Source organism: Lepidothrix coronata, unplaced genomic scaffold (assembly GCF_001604755.1).
Source record: "Lepidothrix coronata isolate B3197 unplaced genomic scaffold, Lepidothrix_coronata-1.0 Scaffold58, whole genome shotgun sequence".
NCBI classification, from domain to species: Eukaryota; Metazoa; Chordata; class Aves; order Passeriformes; family Pipridae; genus Lepidothrix; species Lepidothrix coronata.
This window is the reverse complement of record NW_016690238.1, coordinates 4,436,709-4,458,042: the sequence shown is the minus strand read 5'-3', so window position 1 is coordinate 4,458,042 and position 21,334 is coordinate 4,436,709. Positions and strand designations below refer to the sequence as shown.

At 44.5% G+C, this 21,334-nt stretch overlaps 1 protein-coding gene across 2 annotated transcripts in view; it reads right to left on the bottom strand.

The window, feature by feature from the left end:
• The window catches only part of RORA (RAR related orphan receptor A), a 353,466-nt gene extending 338,212 nt beyond the window's left edge, over window positions 1–15,254 (bottom strand). For both annotated transcript variants that reach the window (XM_017816916.1, XM_017816919.1), the window contains exon 1: window positions 14,957–15,254. In XM_017816916.1, coding sequence (XP_017672405.1) covers window positions 14,957–15,128 — 172 coding nt within the window. In that variant the 5' untranslated portion in view covers window positions 15,129–15,254. The remainder of the gene's footprint in view (window positions 1–14,956) is intronic.
• Between the last annotated feature and the right edge of the window lie 6,080 nt (window positions 15,255–21,334).

Below are 21,334 nucleotides of genomic sequence, written 5' to 3'. Positions count from 1 at the left end.
CTTCTCCAGCCCCTGAAGGGTACACAAAGCTCTTGTCCTCTTAAGGCAAACAGCTGATATCACAGCTATTCCAAAGCTGTTCATTGATGCCAAGTTCAGAACCAGAAAGGAGGTAGCAGAACCCTGTGGAGTTTTGTTTTGTTTGAATATTTTGACCAGTTCTCTTACATTCTGATGGAAGATTTCCAGCTTGGTTCTCCCAGAAGAATCTCAATTCGGTCTCCCACCATTCCAAATGTACTGATAACAACATACTGGGCAGACTTTCCCTATACTAGAGAAGATCTATATGGGGCCTCTCTTCTTTGTTCCTCTTCCCTGTGCGCGCATGTTTCTGAATTTTACTGCTTACCCCTTTTTCCTGAATACTTTAATTGCTTGTAATCAAACCCCTTTTTACTCCAAAGTCTGTCAAACACAGACAAACAAACTCCAAAGGTGGTGAACAGACAGACCAAAAACCAGATTTCAGGCTTGTTTCTCTGGCTGAAACCACTGGCAGTGACCTGCCTCCCCTTTGCTGGAAAGTTCACTTTAATACATCTTTGGACTTGAACTACCAACCAGACTTCCAGTTTTAACAATTACCTGTCTCAGCAAGATACTGCTAATAAAAAGCTGAAAGGATGACTAACAATATTCTGGATATCTCCAGTTCCTGAAAGTGCCTTTGGATAAAGCTTGCCCTTAATCCTTCTCTGTAACACAACCACATATTATCAACCTGAAGTTACATAACACACTGTATTTCAATTCTTTTCACATCTCGGATCTGTAACTCCAGCTCACATTAAACAGCCTTTGATGGTTAATGATATCAGCTTAGGTGGAGTGAACACTTGCATTTTAAGCTCAGAACCTGCAGCAGTGTTTGATGTTGCCATCAAACCAGAGCCTTCCCAACACCCTCCATCCCTGAGCACTCACCCTCACCTCGTGCTGCTGCAGCTGAACTCGGACAGGGGGGTGTGGGAGAGGAACAGGTGTGTCCAGAGGAGAAGGCAGTTCTAGAGAAAGGGACTTTTAAAGCCCAATTGTCCCTCCCAATCTCAAAGTATGGATTTGACCAGGTAGACTAATGCACATCAGGGAACTCAGAGTTTATGGCTGTTGCTTTCATCCTCTCCTGCAAGTCTTGGTAACTCACTGGCCACAGGAAGAACTCTTACCAGAGACAACAAACTCAATTAACCTCTTGCAGTGTAAAAAATATACAGTATGAATGTCTCCGAACCCCGTCCCAGTAACTCTGTGTGTTCCTCTCTACCCAGAGGAACAAAGGTGATATGCAAGAAGGCACAGCACATCTGCACTAAGTCCTTTCAGCGTCACCACGTGAGGTTTTAAACGAATGGGAAAGAATGGAAACCATCCCAAATGGAATACTGATGAGAGCATTCCACATCTGCGTATAAATTTGCAAATTGGTGCCACTGGAAGGAATTTTTCCTCCAAATTGTCTTTAAGGAAAACGTGAAGAACCTAATTACTATGGCAATGCCTCAAATAAAAGTGTTTTTCCACGTATTAGAAACCTCTCTATAGTATTAGAAGCCTACCTGGTTTTGCAAAACTGAATGATTGCCACATCACTATTAACTGCACATTAGAAGACAAATTACAAATAAAAGTGTGATCTCTACAAGAGGTTGCAAGTAGATTGCTTAGTCCTTAATAAAGGCTGGTGGAAGTCAGGCAGAACAGCTTCATATGATATAAATCTAAAGTATGTTTTAAATTTACATTACCTTAAATGCATTAAAAATTCCAAATGCTTTAATTTTAATATAGCTTAATTATTCCCTATATGTTCTTGATTTATGTCTATAACTTTTTTCCCTCAGTAATGTCCAGCAGTTATAAATCTCTCTGCTTAAAACAAATCACATTGGAAAAATATGAAAAAGAAATGCAAATCAAAAGCAATGTGTTTACAGAGAAAACATAACACTGGAAAACAGTAATGTAGAAATATTTACTTTTCTAGAGAAATATCACATAGAAATGTCAGCATTACACAAAAACTTCAACTACTTACATTTACACTTAAATGTTGTAAAATCAGACCTGAGACAGACTAAAACCAAATTTTTCTGTGCTGATCTGGCCAAGGAATGGTGAAAAATGCTTACAACAGGTAAGAATTTACACCAAAAGAAGGAATATTGCTTTCCTCCTACCACTGCCATTTATCTAATTCTTATAAAGTTTTAATACATAACCTACTGCAAAATCCCTCTGTGGAACACCACAGGACTGTAGTGTCCAGTCTGCAGGGGGATCTGAAGCCTTTAGTTTAAATTAAACCATGTAAATCCACTGAGCAGTACTGGTATAATTGCAACTTGATAAGGGCTAAGCAGAGACAGATCCCTACAATCTCCTGAGGATTGGGAAGCACTGCCCAGACAGCAGAGCCAGTTAGGACCAAAAAAAAGCTGCCTTCCTCCCCAGCCCCCACTCCCTCCAGCATGTCAAGCTGTAACCTGACAGAGGGCAACTTTTGGGAAAAAAAAATGTTTATGCTGGGTTTGCTCCACTGGAACCCAGGACAAACTGAGAAATGCTCCCTTCTGCTGGCAGAGCTGCACCCACACCAGGAGTTCTGACTGCAGCACCAGAGAGAGTGGGGATTGTTCCAGTCCTGTGCCAACAGCACACAGAGGTATCCCAGGGACACGGGCATGGAGCTACTGGTACAAAAGGACACCTAGAGCAGATGCTGGAGAAGAAGAAAAGCCATCAGGGCACAGCTGCTGCCTCCCCCTCCAACATGGACAGAGGGAAAACTGCCAGACTTGTGCATATCCCTTCCTTCTGTGGGAAACCAGCACCTCAAGGCAGACTTGGAAGGACCTCCTCTGACCCCTCAGCACGCTGGTGCTGCTCACTTAGTCCACAGAGCAGGAAATAACAGGTCAGCTCTCCTGCCCCTCCTGCCTCTGTGTGTCCTCGTGATGTGGAACTCAGCTCATCTCAGCCTGAAGCTCCAACAGTGGAGCCCGTGAGCACTTCCAGGACTTCTCAACCCTGAGCAGGATCTGAAGAGGCCCCAAGGGGCAACACTGCTGATGCAGCAACAGGGATTCTTTTTTCTAATTTCTGTGCAGGGAAATTAGAGAAATTAATGAGAAAGCTACAACAACAGGAACAGAGTCCAGAAAACGTACAATGCTCACTCTGACATCACACCATTACTCTGTCCACTCTGATATATTACAATAATATGTGATGTCTTAATTAAGTTATTGCCCAAACACAGTAGGATACCCTTTTTATCTTAAGCAAGTGTCATGTCTGTACTAATTTCATTATAGATTTAGACTTTCTGCGTGACAAAAGCCACACAGGTAGAAGAACAGTTATCTTATAAAGTGTCTTGGAACATTATGACACTAGGATAGAGTGAGTCAGTATAAATAAAATGCTGCTGTGACTAAAACATATTCTACTCCCGAGGGAGAAGGGACTGATACACCAGATAGGAATTCAAGAGACAGAGTAACATGAATCCCAAATCTCATGTGTACTTCTACAAACCCATTGACTACTTTTTAAAGTAATTTCTCCTACAAACAAAAACCAGCTGGTAGCAGCCTCTAATATGATATTTAGTGCTTTTCCAAACAGCCCAAGACCTGTCCCAGGACTGCCTACCAGTAGGTAAACGTAGTCCTTTGGTCACTACAAGGTTTTGAAGAAGGAACTGCACAGATGCCCAGCAAGTTAACTTCAAATTACAACAACAACAAAAGGTATCTTAGCAGAAACTACGAGGCCCAAGATCTTCCCTTGATTTAAGGCATCAGGGAAAACAATATAAACCTTTTCAAGGAAAGCTTGGAACTTATCTCACCATTTAAGTGATAAAATGTGTTTGCTTCATAAAGCCTCCTCACAGCATCCCACTGTTAGTTCACAACTTTTTTCTTTCCTTTTTTTTTTTTTCTTCAAATATTTGAACTGTTCCTGGACCATAAAGACAGGCTTTCATTTTAATCTGCTTAACACACTGTGGGAAAGGGCTTCTAATTTCACAGGACTGAGATAAGACAAATAATTCATATAACACATTAGCACAACATCTCTGGCGAAAGCGTTTAGTCAGAGTTCACTGGAAACAATGGGGTGCTGGAGCAAATCTGAGAGGCAACTGTCTGAGACCCCACCATGCACTAAACACATTTTACATTCCATTCCATAGGAAAGACAAGATCACAGAATAAGAATATATTAATTGTCCAGAGGCAATAAGGCAGTAAATTCCCCTCCCCTCAGCAGACACTGCAGCTTCCCCCACTACTCCAGTCCTTTTCCAAATGCTGGTTGTTTTTTTTTTTTTTTCCAGGCCATTCTCCAAATCAGTCATCTTTCCTTTGTGCCCTTTCATTACACTTCTTCCTTAAGTTCCACATCTTTCTTTTACTGTTCATTACCCAAAACTACCCTGCTCCCCCTTTGGCTTCATTTACTTCCTTTCTGGGTTTGTTTTTACATTTTCTATTGCTGCCTTTCCAGAGCCAAGTTTGCTTCCAGTGTGCGTTGTGCTGTGTGCAGAGAAAAGCAATGCAACAAAATATTTTCAGTATATTGGCACGAGTCCCCACCTCGCCACTTGTGATCATTTGCTCTCAAATCCCCAAAGACATTCTGCTTTGAACCTCTGCTGTGGCGAAGAAAAGAAAGGATACGTGGAAGAAATTCAGAGGAGAAGTTGCCAATTGCAGAGATCTGTGACAATTTCCACAGCCTCTGAGCTGGGCTGAAAACAACAGGAAGGTGGATTTGGGAACGTTAGAAACCCAAGGCTGAGGCCAAATGCAGCGTGCTAAAGGGAAGCTGTAAACCAAGCTGATCTGTTGATCCTGGCTTCGTCCAGAATCCTTTGTCCTTATCCCCTCCGAGGTGAATGCTGTGTGTGGGAGCGTTCTCTGGAGAGCTGAAACCAAAGATTCTAGTGACGGAATGCCTTGGGCACTGCTGTGGAAAGTTAATGACTCGCTAGAATTTTGGAAGGATTTTCTTTTCCCCTTTAAAAAATAAAATAAAATAAAAAAAAAATCTTCCCTTGTTCTTTTGCACAGCCTTGGATACCACACTACCTGTCACATCTCTGAGACGCTGCTGACCCAGCCTGGCAATTTCCCTGGGGTATTATCGTCAAAAAAATTAACAACTGCAACTTCTCACAAACTAGAACGGTGAATCTCTAAAAAGAGGTAAAGTGGCAGAGTGTAATTTACCTAGAAAACAAAAAAATATGGGAAAATAATTCTGTTATGGTCAAACCCTCTTAGAGGCAGCCAAAATCTAGAGAGAGAAAAGCCAAATGGCAGGGCACCTCAACAGTCAGCTTTCTAGATTTTCTGTGGGTAAGTCCCTACAATTTGTTCACCTTTCCCTTCCTTCTTTCCATCAGGAAACAAAAAAGACTTTTTGATTGATATACATATATATAGAGAGAGCTAAGATTTCAGTAATTCCAAAAAAAAAAATCCTTTAGCAATCTTAGCAAAAACATTCCATATCCAGCAACAGACAAGTGCAGCTCGGGTTCTGTACCTGAGGAAATGGTTGCTCATCTCCTAACAGCTGCTCTGAAGTAGGGACATAAATTCTTCTCCAGCAGTGGAGCCACAGTATGATCCCACAAGCAAAATTACAGCAGGGTAACAATATATCTGCCAAAGTAATTACAACTACTCACTCAGCCCCCCTACCCTGAAAACTACAGTTAATTCACCTTTTTTTACGAAGTCCTTTTAATTGATACTAGAATTTCATGTTTTTCTAAACAATTTCCCATTTTCCCCTGATCTTTACTACACACACAGCCCAGCTTCACTATCACTGACACCAACAGAATCATTCACTGCACTTGGTATTAAACACACACATAAACTGTCACAGGACCAAGCCTTGTGCCAGCAGAGCAGAACTCTTCTAATAGCCAAGGGTAGCTCTCATGCTGCCAACATATGACTGACCTGAGCTGATCCCTTGCACATTCACATTCATGAAAATCAGACTGCTTCTTAAAAATACACCTGATTCTTGCAGAAAAAAAATACACCATTACAAATGTTAAGAGTGTTGAGTGGGAATGAAATCTCTAGAAATGACTTGCTGGTTTGGTTTTTTAAAGACCCTCCAGGTGCAAAGCCTGGCTGGGTACTGACAGACTGGCAGGACTGCTCAGAGCCTGGGAGTGCAGCACCACCCCAGATTGCTTCTGCCATTATTCCTCCAAGCATCAGTCCTGCAAAGAGTTGCTTTTGTGCTTTTGCTGACTGATTTTTATGTGTATTTATCCCAGAATTACTCTGACTCAACAGAAGAGTTACCAGTTCAGAGAATACTTCATTGGGATTTTTAAAAGGCCTCTCTAACAACCCAGACAGTAAAGGACCCTTTCCTAACTGCTATAATGAAAAGAAAAATGACTAACAAAAGTTCTGAAGATTACACAAATGAAGCATGACGCAGAGAGAAGTTTTTGATATGCCCTAGTTTCCTCTGAGATTGGTTTTATTTTATTTTATTTTTTAATATACACAGGATTTAGAAGATGCTTCATGCTGACAGTTTTTTTACTTCAAGTATTAACAAAAGCTGTATTTTAGCCTGTTTTACCAAATTTCAAGACTTCTCTCAAACAAATAGTTCAAACCTTACCTTTCTGCCCTTAGTTAAAAGATGTAGTGCAGCAGAGCCCTTTCACTGATTTACATTTGGTACAGACTTTGGCAGTCATCTATCGGTTCATAAAAAGGCCTTTTTTCCTACCTCTACCTTTGAAGAGAAACTATGAGGGGAAATCCTACTTTAAAGTATTCTCATAATTCCATGAGAGGAATAAAATAAACCCTATAATCAGTATTTCACAAGTCTTGGCCTTGGTTTTATCCTTGACTGTATCTAACAGACCTTGCTTCAGTGCCAAAACAGTCAAGTCAAGCTCTACTAATACATAATTTAAGTTTTCCCCATGGTGTCTCCAGTTTTGCATATATATGTATTTCAGAAGTGTAAGGCATACAATTCTACAGAGCTGTGGAAAAACTCCTCTCTCCCAGGTGAGGAGCTGGCAGTGCTGTTGGATGTGTCATCAATGCCCTTATGCCAAATGCTCTACCTCCGCTTTTTGATTTTTGATTTTCCCTTTGTATTCTTTCAGCCACATTTTCAAAACCAGCCACAGAGTTCTTGGCCACACATTCACCATTCTTCACACAAACCACCTCTTTGGATGAGCATTCGAAGGATTTTTGTAAGAGTAATAAAAAAAAAAAGAGGGGAGGGTCTCTGTTCAACCTCCTTCTAGGAGTTTTAATTTCCATCCTCTCTCTGTATTAAACACTTTCAATCCATTTGAACAGTTGCAGAACTAAAGCACACAGACATATTGTCAATTAATGCTGTAAATATCCCACAGTCTGCATGAAATGGAACATTTAAAAAGAACAGCAGCACCGCAGTTTTTCTCTCCGTGATCACTACACCTGCCTCATTAATCTCACACGCCCATGTGAAGTAAATATACGGTACAACTACAAACTAAAAATCAACAAAGCCTTTAAGAACGGTTTAATTTGGTTCTACAAGGGAGGTTATCATAACCCAGCTCTGCTTTCTCACATTCTGCTAGCGATTGCTCTGAGCTCAGTTTCAGCTGCTAACTTTGTTCTCCATCTCGCTATCTATCATGCTGTTATAATGCCAGCTCAAATGCTGTTTGTAACAGCACAGCAATTCCTCAGAAGTTGCCAGCTTCATAGCGTGTTCCTTTAGAAGTGCACGGAAATTATCAGATTAAATTACAAATGAAAGGCTCTGCAGTTGGTCATTATTACTGGAACATTTATGTACGTTCGGTTGATCATGAATTTTGACTTTTGGTCCTTTGCAGATCTTCTGTTATATCCTGTTTTGCTACATAATATGGGAAGCGAAACCGAAGACAAGTGGAAAAGAGCTCTGTGTTCTCCCCATGGTCCCCAATATCCTCACAAGACAAGACCGTGACACCCACCTTCCCCATCCCCTCCTGGCTGAGGGTCAACAGATCCCCCAGAACCATCTGTAAAAGCCCTGTGAACACGTTTCACAGACTGCACCTCACTGCTTAAGGAACACTACGGTGAGAAATTTGCTTTACAAAGCAAGACCTGCAACATCCCAGGCGTCCCCCCTGGTTTATAAGATTTCACATACCAGCATGGAACCAAACAATTAATACATCCAGAAATACCCGAAGAAAACATTGATCATACTGCATCTGGTGATCACAATAGGGTAAGCAGCAGGATCTTCGATTATCTCACTGCTGGGGGTATCATTTTCAGGAAGGTATTTCAAACCAATTTCTTGACCATACATTGCCACTGAAAATATCTAGTAATTTTCTACAGGAATAGAGCTGTTTGACCCAATTCCAATGCAGATAATTATATTATCTGTATCCAAAATCCCTCGGAGTGTTTCAATCAGGTATGGTATTCTTCACTTTCTGTTCTGATCTGCTTAGCATGGCTGAGCACCATTAAACAGCTGTCAGATTCCACACAAGAAGTGGCTGGATTTCAGTAATAAGCAAAATGGTTCCCGATAGTGTTGAAAACACCTGGGGATCCTTCCAAATGAACAGTGCAATGAGGCTAAACTATAAGATTAAACTGCTGTAAAATAAGCCCCACAATTTCTTCATGAAAATACACACCCTAATACACTTAGTCTCTGAAGAGCTCAGTTGTTGCCGAGACTGAGACATACCCAGATGAGACTTCAGATAACGGGATGAAGAATAATTCACTACCTTTGCATTCAAGAAATTAGACAATTAACTCCTCGTGACATACAGCCCAAACTGTTCTCATGTTTCTATCAGCACAGACCATCTACAACAGATACGCTGAAGTGCTAAACTGTGAGTCAGAGAACAGAGCTCACTGTGTTAGTTCAGCTATCACAAAATAAAATACCAGTCTCTTCTTCATTTTCAGACCAAGGGGATTTTATAGAAAACATTTAAAGAAGCAACAGAACTAACTCATCTTGAACACAGCTAGTTAGAAGTGAGAAACTTTCTAATCATCACAACAGCAAAGCTGTAGAAGAGCCAAAAAAAACCCCTAACAACCCTAAAACTGAAGTTCTATCCATTCTGAGACCAAATGTGCAATATGGATCTATCTACTGGCAGTAGCAGATTTAGACTCTGCTCTGCAGGACCCTCCTCTACATATCTGTGAGAATCTGTGCAGGTAAGGATGCATGAACTGTCTGCCAGCTGTGAGTGTATAGAGAACCAACAGCTTAAAAACTACAGCTCTGTAAACTACATTTCCAGAGGTGATTATCGGGGCTCCAAAGACAGCCTCAGCAATAGGTGAAACACAAGATACTTGAACGAGGAACCAGAGGAAGAGAAAACAAGACAGCAGAAATCTGTATATGAAGTGTGGATGCATCCACACATTCACAAGTTCCTCCAACATTTTACCTATAGGAAGTTCCCCTCCCACCAAAGCCACAGCAAACTGCAGAAGCTCCCCAGCATGCTCAGGTCCAGGTGTGAGTGTGCTGTGACAGGGAAAAAATTCAGCTCTGCTTGAGATGTGACTCTGCTCCAACATCCCTCCCAAAGGAACTGGGATGACAGGAAGCCTATGGCTGAAAGGCCTGGATGGACAGACAGCTGAGGCAGTGACAACTGCCTTGCAGCACGGGAATGGAAGGCCCTCGGTCAAGTGTACTGTTGGATTTTGACAGCTTCCTGTAACCTACCTGGGCCCAGCATTCCCCTTCTCCTTCCCCTGCTTTCTGCCAGCCCCAGCTCCTGCTGCCCACTGGAACCCTGTGCTCCCCGTCTGGAATTAGGGCAGCACCGAGCCTGTAAACAATCCTGCACTCGGACTGGCCAGTGCATTCAGACACACCCGTAATTTTAATTTTTTTTTTTAATTTGTCTTTGTTAACACCTGTTCTTACAACTGTGTGTCACTGAAAACACGCTCCTAAAAATATTTCAGTAAAGAATGGCTCACCTGTTTGTGAATTAATTTCAAGAGTGATACGGATATCACAGTAATTTAAAACCAGGTTGAGCTTTTTCCCTTTCTCTTTTTTACTGGGATAGCTCTCAGATTAAATACATCGAAGTCGATTGAGTCATTTCAGATTTTCCCCAGCACGCATTTTTGGAGCTTAGAAAACAAATACCAGAAGAAAAATAAAAAATCAGACAACCTCCCAAAGCTGAAATTGCCCTTTCTATTCAAATGCAGTGCTATACCCAAAACTGAAATTGTCACACAGCCCGTTAATCTCCATTACAAAACATGTTCTTTATTTAGTAAAATTACAGCATTTGGTTGAATGATAACAGTATTTACATACTGGTTTATGAGCTCCTGAGATGTTTCTCAAGCAAATAAAATAAGAGAATAGGTTATGGTTTATTGAAATAAGAGAACTGCATTGTTCCTAGGAGAACAACATACTGCTGCTATTATTGCTCCTATGCTACAAACATTTAAAACAATGCTGTACTTTAAAGGATTCAAAGCACATATCATCTACCAAAATAGGACTAAATCAGTGGTGCATGCAGAATAGCCCTCAGTGATGACAAAGGCAACCCAAAGAATCTACAGGAAACATCCAAATTTATAAAATTCAAAAAGAGTCCTCCTGAAAACAACACACGAAATTTTGCACTGTGGAATTTTTGCTTGGTGGAATAGTCTAAATCCAGAAACTGAGAAAACCTAGGGAAAAAATGGTTTTTAAAGAAAAGGACATCACAAACCTATTGTTGTCACTATTAATGATGTCACATCCCTACTTGTGGAGCACTACTCAAATTAAAACCTAGCACAAAAAGCAACACCCCTCAATTTACTAGTAGAGAAAGGATTAGGATAAATAGATGACATGATAAAAAATTCCAAAGGGTTCTGGAAAATAGCAAATACCCTCAGTACTTCAACAGCAAGAAAAGAAGAACAAGTACCTACATAGCTGCAATTTTCTATTATTAAATATTAAGCATCATGTAAACATTTGCACACAGCATCATCCAATGATGTAAGAGCTGTCTTTTTTTTTTTTCAGCAAGATATTCTCTCTTGACCGACTCACCTCTAAGACCAAGAGCTCGGTTCCAAAAAAACCAAGCATTTTTCTCAGGTTTAAAAGCTTCTTATGTACTTTTCCTTTTTAATAAGACAGTAGTTCTCTATTAAAGTACAGCTTATTCAATTATGACTGTTTCTAAGGGGACTAACACAACATTAAGCCTTAGACAGTAGCATGGGTAGAAGTCCATGGATGGCAAAGCCTGCAAAGTGAAATGAATTGCAACAACAGTCCTAGGCCAGGGCCAGGGCTGGTGAGTGAAACATTCCTCCTCCTGACCATGGCAAACCACAACCCCTGCCTGCAGAACACACACACACACACACACACTCACACTGCCATTCACCCTGCTGGACAGTGGCTGGTCTTCAGGAAATCTGAACAATCAGCGGCAGCATTAAAAAACATCCTTTTGGGAACTTTTTATCCATTGCCTGCTTTTTCCATGTATGGTGTCAATGCTCTAACAATCAGTTTTGATATCAAACTGCAGGTGATTTTCCAAAACATGCAAGGATAAGGCATGCTCCCACATATTGAATAAATCAGGTAACAACTCCCCATTTGCAAGATGCTTTTGGTAACTCCAGCAGTTATGTTTTCAAGTTAAGTGTTCTACGCAGCAACTAATACAGCCTAACCTTTGCAAAATAAAACCCAAGTTATGTAAGGATCTGGCGGTGCAAACAGGTTTGCCTATCAAGCAATGAAGTGTTTTGAAATGATGGCGTTGTAATAACTAAAGCTTCATTTAAGATTTTATTCCACAGCAAACTTTCCCCACTTCTTCATCAACAGTCCTGTCTTTCATTTTGTTTTCTTCATTCCCTGTGTACACAGGTTATTATAAACCCTGAAGTATCACAGCAGCTTTGCAGCAGGTGCAGCTATGAAAATAAAGGATACAAAACAAATATTGGTAGTGTTTGCAAAGTCAAAAAATAAGGATTTTTACAGTTAGACAGGGGAGTGTGTACATTTATCTAAGGATCTGTGTATCTGTTTCACTTCTCCATTCAGCGTGAGAGTCCAGACCTGCCCGCTTCCAACACATGGAAGAATCCTGACCCAAACAGGTACATTTTTGAACTCAGTACACAGCTGAGCATATGAGCTTATAAACCAGCAGTTCTAAAAATAATTTCACCTATACTAGTCACACATTAAGGTCACGTTGTTGCCACAAGATATAAAGGACCATATGAAAAAAAAAAGGGGCAAGAAACCAAATGCTATTCCAATAGCTTTAGAAACAAAACAAACCTGCAAGTCTATAGGGACCCCATCACCTAATCCATCAAGTCCTGATTTGAAGGAGGCCAAAACGTTGATACTGTCATGTTTCCCCGCGTGGTTCTGTATCTCCAGGTTTTAACTATTAGAAAGGCACAATCAGCTGGTGTGTAGTGTGTAGGTCAATTTACTTCCAATACGCTAATTTATGCAACATTAGCACAGAATGCCAGCTCCAATTCTCTTACTGTTTGCACTCTAGGAGTAGACTTGTATTTTCTGCCAACTCCATTACATCATCCGAAAAAACCCAAACACTTCTTTTTTTTTTTTTTTTCATCCCCCCCCCCAAACCCCTGCCACTCTCCTTTTCCTTCTGCCTCCCCCAGCCCTCCGGGAGCTGGCTGCCGTGCGCTGTGCGCTGTGCGCGGCGGCGGGGCCGTGTCCATTGTGTGCGGGGATGCCTCCCTTCCCTCCATCACTGACCTTCGCCTCCCCACTCGCGCTGTTACATAACGCGGTGCCTGCTGCGAGCGGCCACCGCCAGCCCGGGCGAGTGGCCGCCGCCGCCCGACCGCCCTTCCCCGTCCCCGGCGAGTCCCCGGGGAGGAGGGACATGTGGGTCAGCGGGTTAGCAGTACCAGAGCCCAAACAATTCGGGACCGCCGAGAAAACACCCTCCACCGCCGGAGCCGCCCGGGCTTCCCAGCACCCCCCTCTCTCTCTCTCTCTCCTCTTCGCATCCATGGAGAAGCGACAGCCGAGCGTTACATAATTGATGGGATCCCGAAGTTGCCCCCCTCCCCGGGCCGGTGCGGGTCCCTCCCGCCGGCCCCGCGCCCCGGCAGCACCATCTGCCCGCGCCGCCGGAGCCTGGGCCGGGAGCGCCGGGAGAGGGGGGGCCGTTGTGTAACACCCGCCAACTACGGCCGCTCCGCAAACATCCAGAAAACTCCCCGACAAATTAAGGAAATTTTCTCCAGTGTTTCTGATTAACCTCGTTACATAAGGCGCTTGCATTCCAAATCCACTCTCGCAAGCTCTAAATATACCCCGCGCAGCCAAACGCTCCCTGAACACACGCCCGTGGCCACCCGGCCTCCTCCGGCCGAGCCCGCTCCTCCTCGCCTCGGCATCCGCCGAACGGCGCGCTCCCCGCTCGCAAATCGCCTCTAATTAAATGTTTCGGCGTGTGTCATCTCGATGGCTTTTACTGTACGCGGATTCCCTGAGTGGGAAGCTGCCTGGGAAGGGGGGGTGTGGCCAAAAGGGGAAAAATACTGTAAAACACAAGCCAACACATGATCAGCCATATTCCAACCTACAACCCAAACCCCCTCCGTCCGAGGAGAGCCCGTCTCCCCACCGCCAGCGCCCGGGCATCGCTGCCCCGGCCCCGCCGGCGGCCGCCGAGGGGGCTGCCGCTCCCGCCGGGCACGTACTTTTTCACCGCCCGTCATATCCTTCAACAGCCGTGTGTATTATTACATAGCGTTATTTAATTCATTTTTACCCATCACCGAGGGATTTTACCGAGCGAAGCCTCTCTAGCGCGCTCCCCCCTCTTGGAGGGAGCAACGCTTCATAAATTATTTACAAGTAATTAAAGCGGCAGCCTCCTCCCTCTCGCACGTCTCGGCAAACTCCGGCGCTGTTTGAAGCCGGGCCCGTGTCGGTGCCCGCGGCGGGAGCAGCCCGGCCCCGCACGGCCCCGCACCCCCCGCACCCCCCGCAGCCCTCCCGCCGCCGGGGCGGCTCGGGCAGCACCAAACTTCCACCGCCCTGAGCCCCCTCAGAGCTGACCCGCACGGCCACGAGACGCAACCTGAGGCAGGAGAGGGCTTGACAGCTGGCCACAGAAAAGGGGGCTCGGCTGTTGGCAGCGCTTCTATTCGGGGAGGGCCGGCGGGGAGCGGCTGGGAAGCCGCGGGCGCAGAGAGACCCTCTGCGAAGTTGTGCACCTTCAACAACGGCATCTACGAGATCATCCGCTCCGCGGTGAAATAATTTTTAAGATACACTTAAATGAATTAAGAGAAAACAGCGCGCAAGAGAGTGAATAAGTCACCCGCAAACCGCAAATCTCCTGTTTAATCACAGATCCCCCATTCACAACAAGCCACAGCACACCAGTTGAGAAACTGTCAAAAGGAGACAGACGAGGGGGAGAAAAAAGGGGGGGAGGAAGGACACTGCAGCTTTAAAAGTTTGTTCCCTTGAATCCCAATACTCCTGCTGTTGCTTTATATATTTATAAAATTATGTAATTTCAGGGGCACAGTACCCATCCGGATACCACAGGCAAAAAACGAGGGAGATAGGAAAGCACCAAACACCGCTCAATATTTTCATTGCATTTGTCCCTCCTCCTGCAGCAATTAAAAGAAGCTATAAAAGTTTGCAAGGTTTTGCAGGGGGGTAGAAGCTCGGCTTGTTTGCGTGCGCGGCTCCAACGAGCACGAGCAATAAACCAGGGGATTAAATTGCTGCATTTCCCCCTTCTCTCTTGCCCCCCTCTTCCTATTCCCACCCACCCCCCGATCCCACTCCCCCGGCCCCCTCCCCCTTCCCCAAGTCTCCCTACCTCTGCTGCTGCTGCTGCTGGAGTAGCTCTGCCTGCGGACGGGAGCCGGCGCATCGCTTTTCCGGGCAGGCTCCAGGTTCACCGGGGTGTCCCTGGCGCCGGCGGCCGCCTCGGAGACGCTGCTGCCCGGCTCACTGGCTGCTGGATCGGGGGCTGCCGGAGCGGACTCCATGTTTTTCCCAATGTAGATCGCTTGGAGATGGCGAGCTCCTACACTCCCTCTATCTTCTGTTTCCAGCGCAACTCTATGGTAGGGAAGCAGAAGGGAGAGAGCGAGCGTGATCCAGATGGGATGTGAGCTTGCCTGGCTGTGACCACAAGCAGCGCTAGCGAGAGCTGCACACCCCCCCGCCCCCGCACCCCCCGCGCTCCGCCAGCCCCGCGCCCCGCGCCGGCACCGCCGCCCCCCGAGCGGCCCCAGCGCGGGACCCGCGCCCGCGGGAGGGGGCGGCGGCCACAGCGGGGCCCCCGCGGCCCCCGAGCGGGGCCGGGGCTCGGGAAGGTGCTGCCGCCGGCCGGGGCGGGCGGGGAGCCAGCCCGACCTCCGCCGGGGCTGGGACTGATGCTCGACGCGGCGGTGGGGCCCGGCCAGCGAGGCCACCGGGCCCACGAGGAGCTCTCCGCTCCAGCCCCAGTACCAGCGGGAAGAGCTTCCGAGCGGGGCTGTCTTCCCCCCCCCCATGACTGTTGCAGCTGAAGCCGCATCAGAAGATGCCAGCTGTACTAAGCGTCTCAAGACCCACATGTTTAGCAGCCGCGCAGCCGGAGAAGGCAACATTTCAGACAATACCTCTCTCTCAATGAAGTGCGCTTTGACACAGAACAAAAGGTGACTAGCAAGGTGCCAGGAGACCTCCAGATCTGGTCTGACTTCTGTGAGCACCCTTGTGCAGTTCACAGCCTCGGCAATGGTCAACTCCTTGTCTACTACCTGATGTTAAAATCAAGTAGCAGCTGCCACCAACAGTGTATGGGAGAACACATCCCTCCTGTGTAGCAGAGGCCATGTTACATGCAGTCCGACTGCCTCCTGCACAGAAGGTGCTAAAGCTGCCTGCTTTGACTGCTCTGACTAGAACCACGTCCTGAGTAGACCAAATAATGACATTTTCACTGAAAGCAGTTCAAGCTTTTTCCAAATGGTACTGGATCATGTGCAAGCAGCTGATATGCCACCTTCTGCCAAACAGGACTGTTGCTACAGCTTTCAACACTGTTGATGCTGGTACCTGATGAAACTTGTAGGTAAACCCTGGACAATTCCACATTCTGCAGTTTAATCACCAGTACTGCAGTGCTCTGCCACAGATGCAGGCTGCTCGAACAGCTGTGAGACGTACCACAAGTCCTACCTGCCCCAGGAGCTCGTCCACAAATTGGATTACATCTTGCACTGCTGGCAGTTCTTTTGGTGGAAGGGCGGAGTCTTGGGTCAGTTGATTTGGAGGGTCCTGGAGTTCCGATTACCCGTATCTGGAAAAGAAGCACCACAGTAGTTCTGATTATCTTATTGTCTACCTCCTGAGAGGGGTGGGCAGAGATTGCAGAAGACAGAGTAACATTAAAAACGATTCTGCATTTATTTTCAGAGCATGAATAAATGTGAAGGGATCAGAGCTGGGCTTACAGACCTTGCCCACTGAGTAAACCAGCACTTGATCTTTGTGATTAAGGACTGGGTTAGGGCAGGCCTGGAAGCCCCTGGGGCATGGACACAAAAGCTTACGAGCTTTTCACCATTGTGAAGTTAAACTGTGTCAAGCCCCATGGAAGCTGTTCCTAGAGAGCAGCTGGGAAGGGGAGCACTGGAAGGGGATGAGGGAGGCAGGAGCACAGTTTGCTCCCTGGGCCTTGTCTGAGTCTGCAGGAACGTCCCTGGAACACAGGCTGGCACAGACAGGGGTCACATCCCAGCATGGTCTCACTGGCAGCCACAGCAGGCAGCGAGGTGGTCCTTCTCTGAGGCAAGTTCAGTGGATCAGACCTGCAATTTCCTGCAAAGTCTCTCCCCTCTCTTTTCACTAATTGGCAGCCTCCAAACACAAGCAAGAATTATGTGATCTGTGGAAAGCGAACTGCCTGTTAGCCCAAGAGAAAGCTTATCCCTCTCTCCTCAGATCAGGGTTTAAGCAGGCTGACCAGGCGATGTGTGTTGGGAATCTTGCCCAGCTAATAAAAAAAGAACTTCATTCCTCAAAGCTGCCAGACCACTGCCTTTCACCAGTGCTGGGAACAATTGGACTACTTGCCACAGTAAGGATTATTCACGTGAGTGTTTTGCAGGACTGGTTTTAGTATTGCACATACTTCAAATTATCCCAGTGCAGTGTGGTTTTTTCTCTTCTCCTTTTACCTGTTAAAGGCCACTGATATTCACTACACCTGTCTTAGCTATGCAATTATCATTTTGTGCATCTTTTTCCCCATTTTCTAAAACCAAATAATGTTTCAAATTACTTAGAGGAGAAAGGAGAAGGTTACAACGGGACAACATACAGTAGAGCTTTGGTTTTTAAAAGAAATTGAGAGGGAGGGGAAATCACTGGAGTAAACCCAAGTGCCTAGAACATCTGAATCAATGGAGAAGAAAAATTAATTTTATGTTGTTTAACAATGTCTCGTAAGTCACTAGCAATTAGAACCAGCTAAAGCACAACAGATCTGTAGCATGTTTGTAGAGGCAACAATCTAAGAGGTTTTGTAGAACCTACTCAAGCAAAAAGACAAAACAGCTTTGCTCTTGCAAAAAGAGAGGGTGCCTGAAAACTGAAAGCACCATGAGCAAAGAAAATAGGGTGACAGTTCATGTGAGCTTTATCTAATGGATGAAAACCATCACAACTTTTGTCAAAACCTCCCTCTCCACGAACCTGTTCTGCGAAGACATTTCCTGAGCGTAGAAAAGGTCTTACTCGTCTTTCAGTCTTCTATTTCTAGCTTCCAACCCATACTAAAATGGTTCATTAACTTTGATCACTAAGCTTGTTTCAACAAGTGAGATGGCATTAGCAGCAAAGACAGGTATGCTGAGAAACTTGAGGATAAATGTTTAGTTAGGTTTAAAAGGACTTTAGAAACTGCTGCAGATGTTACCTGCAGCAGATCCTACCAGAAGTAACAGTAATGGAACAAAAGGGGACAAGTATCCCCAAACATCTCTTACTGATTTTATTGATTTCATGTAGATACGGTGACTAATAATTTTTAGAAATTTAATTTAAAAAATTCACACAAATCTTATGTGATTCTGAAGTAGACAAGATATAAAGATCACATGGACACTTTTTCAGAGCACTGACACAGCAACAGAGGAAGTGGCAGGAGGGCTACAATGCACACAAATACACAGGAAGAGACTCTTTCCAGGTACACAGAGCACACACACACATGCAAGAAAATCATAATTCACATGAGAACAGTACAACACCATTTTGTGTGGTGTTCACTGCCCATTAATATGCAAGTCTGTTTTGAACCTAAGGTAGTCAATAAGGGTCTTCCACATACATAACTAATACAGCTGTTGAAATATTTCCCTTCAGAAAGAATGCCAAGTACATTCCTAACACAGCAGTTACATAGAACCGTCGAATATCTCAAGTTGGAAGGGACCCATAAGGAGCATTGAGTCCAACTCCCTGCTCCTTGATGACAGTCTACAACTAAATCAGATGACTAAGGGCATTGTCCAGACTCTTGTATAACAGCCCACAGTCTGGGCTCTGGGCTACCTCTGGCCACACCACACACACACCAAGGGGACTGTCAAACCTTCCTGGGAAGCTTTGTCAGCTCCAGTCCAGCAGTTGCAGACAATATACTGTGCAGAGATGAATAACCATGAGGGCAATGCCTGAATAATATCGCAGAGTTACAGCTGTTCCTCCTGCACAACAAGTTGCCAGGGCTAAGGCACATTTGCCTCCGTTGGGCACATTCCCCTCCCTGTGGGTTTGATGTCTTTGCAGGAAAAAAGGAAGCAAAACGTTCATGGGTTGAGGACATTCAGAAGAGCAAGTTTCAGAGTGAAGCAAGGTGTAGGACACCTCCTAGTCTTCAGTACAAGTCTGATGTCATCATGCTTGTAGACCAATCTTCAAAGGAGGATTTAAAATATATGCATCTATTATTTGGAATGATATTCTGTGGCATATCTTTTAATGGTTTACAAAGCTTTAGTTAATTAAATTTCACAGTAGGACAAGAAACTGCTTCCACTAGAAACTGTTTCTAGTGGAATATAGGATATTTCAGGATAATACCTGAAAGCAACTTTCTCAAAATTATGCACCCCATTAAGCTTCAGCAAAAACAGGCAGACTAGTAAACTACATGTATGAAACCTGAATATTTGGCAGTAATTAAATTAAACACTACTTGAACAGCATTCTCTTGTGTCCTGGATGAAAACAAAATTAAAAAAAATAATAACAGGAGAGAAATAAGACAACTGTGCTGGAGGCACTGTGACTGGGTGCGGTTTCAGTGGACCCTTTCCCACAACCTTTATCTCTAAGCAAAGTGGAAAGCTCATCAAACAGTTCATCTGGAATTTACACTCACAGATATAATTTTGTTTGTTTTAAAGACTGAGGAGCAATTGTTAACTAGCACAGCACAGATTCAGCGGAATCTCCTTCTTCCTGCTGCAAACTCCTCGTGTAAACTATGAGCTGCTTTTCATTGTTGGTTAAGCCTCTATTTCCACTTCCCTCTCCTGCCATTTGGATTCATTCCTTACTGGATTTTTCTGTTTCTGAAAGAAACTGGAGAAGCACCCAACATACGAGGTAATGAATCCTTTGTGCTTTTATCTGTACAGCTCTGTGCCCATAATCAGCATCCCCTGATATACAGAGTAAGCATCAATAGCAAGGCCAGTTCTTAAGAATTCAATACTTTTTGTGAATGAATTAAGGCAAAAGGCCCAGAGATATCTACCTTTTTCAGCAAGCTGTTTTTGCTGCTGTTTTCTTGAAGATGGTTAAAAAAATGACTGAATATTTTCCTGTAGCCAGATGAAGACCTCTCTCACATTTCATACACTTGCAGACAACCTCTTCCTCCCACAAAGGTAAGCTAATTGAATTAGAGGAGCAACTCAGCCTGCCCATGTTCCCTGGAGAATCGAAGGGAAACAGGGAAGAGAAAAATCTGATCTAAAGATACATTTTTCATCTCAAGAAAATGGAAGCTTTTTTTAGTGAAGATCAGCAAATGAGACGCCATCTCTGAAATCTTGTATCACTTGCAGTCCAAAGTGGGGGTGGTTGTTTTCTAATTAACTCTTGCTTCAGTATCATCTTTTTTCACTGTGCTTTTTACTCAATAGCTGTTTCTTCAAATACTACATTTATTATAGAGTTTGTCCATAATACCAGCTGGCAACTTGTGCCAAAAGATGTGTCCCTCTAAAAGTAGTAGTAGGTTAAAAGCAGGTTAAAGCAAGGAGAAAAAAAATACCTTATCCTTGATAAGAAACCCCATTACTATTGTCTATATGATCATTGTGTGCATGCCTTCATACATCTCTGACATCCTCCCACTGTATTCCACCAGTAACCCCTCTCAATATACCTTACCTGAAAGAACCATCCCAAGTTATTTGGCTCACTGACAAGGTCCTGAAACATCTGAGCATTCAAATGCATTTGGAAAGTTCCCTTTCACACAAAATCATTACGGAATTTTGCACTAGCCAAGCAAAAACTTATCAGACTAAAAGTTCTTAGTTGTAAATCATCCTGAGTAGGAAAGCTACAAGTGACCTTGTGTTACAGTGCATTAGCATGTAATTAATAAGATACTTTCTAGAAAGTGTCTAACACATCACGGGAGAGCACGGTCAAGTCAAAACACAAATTTGCATATTTGCACAAATCTAAAACATGGCCAAGTAATATTCTTGGTGATTAAGTTTCCCTAAGTATCTGAAAGAATGATGACAAAAGAACACCTGTGTGTCTGAGGTCTGTGAGCAGCATCAGTGTGGGGATGCTCCTCACAGAGCCCTCAGAGCTCTCCTTTCCACAGGAATGGTGCTCAGGGCTTCACCTCCCACCAGCTCACAGCCCCCTCCAGCACAGCACCTGCAGAAAGGTGGGGATGTTATGGCAGGAACTGTCTGCCCCTTCCCACTCCTTCCCATCCCAGCCATCCAAGAGAACATCCCAAACAGGCGGTGAAAGCTCTCCCAGGATTCCCAGTGCACCCCCGAGGAGCCCTGCCTGCACACCTTCCTGCTCTCCAGGGCCCAGAACTTGATCTTCTGGCTGGCTTAGAGACACAAAAATTACCTTCACTGAGTGCCTACCGAAAAATTACAGTCACCATCAGTGTAATCAAGCAGCCCAAATACACAGCAGAGACATTCCAGCT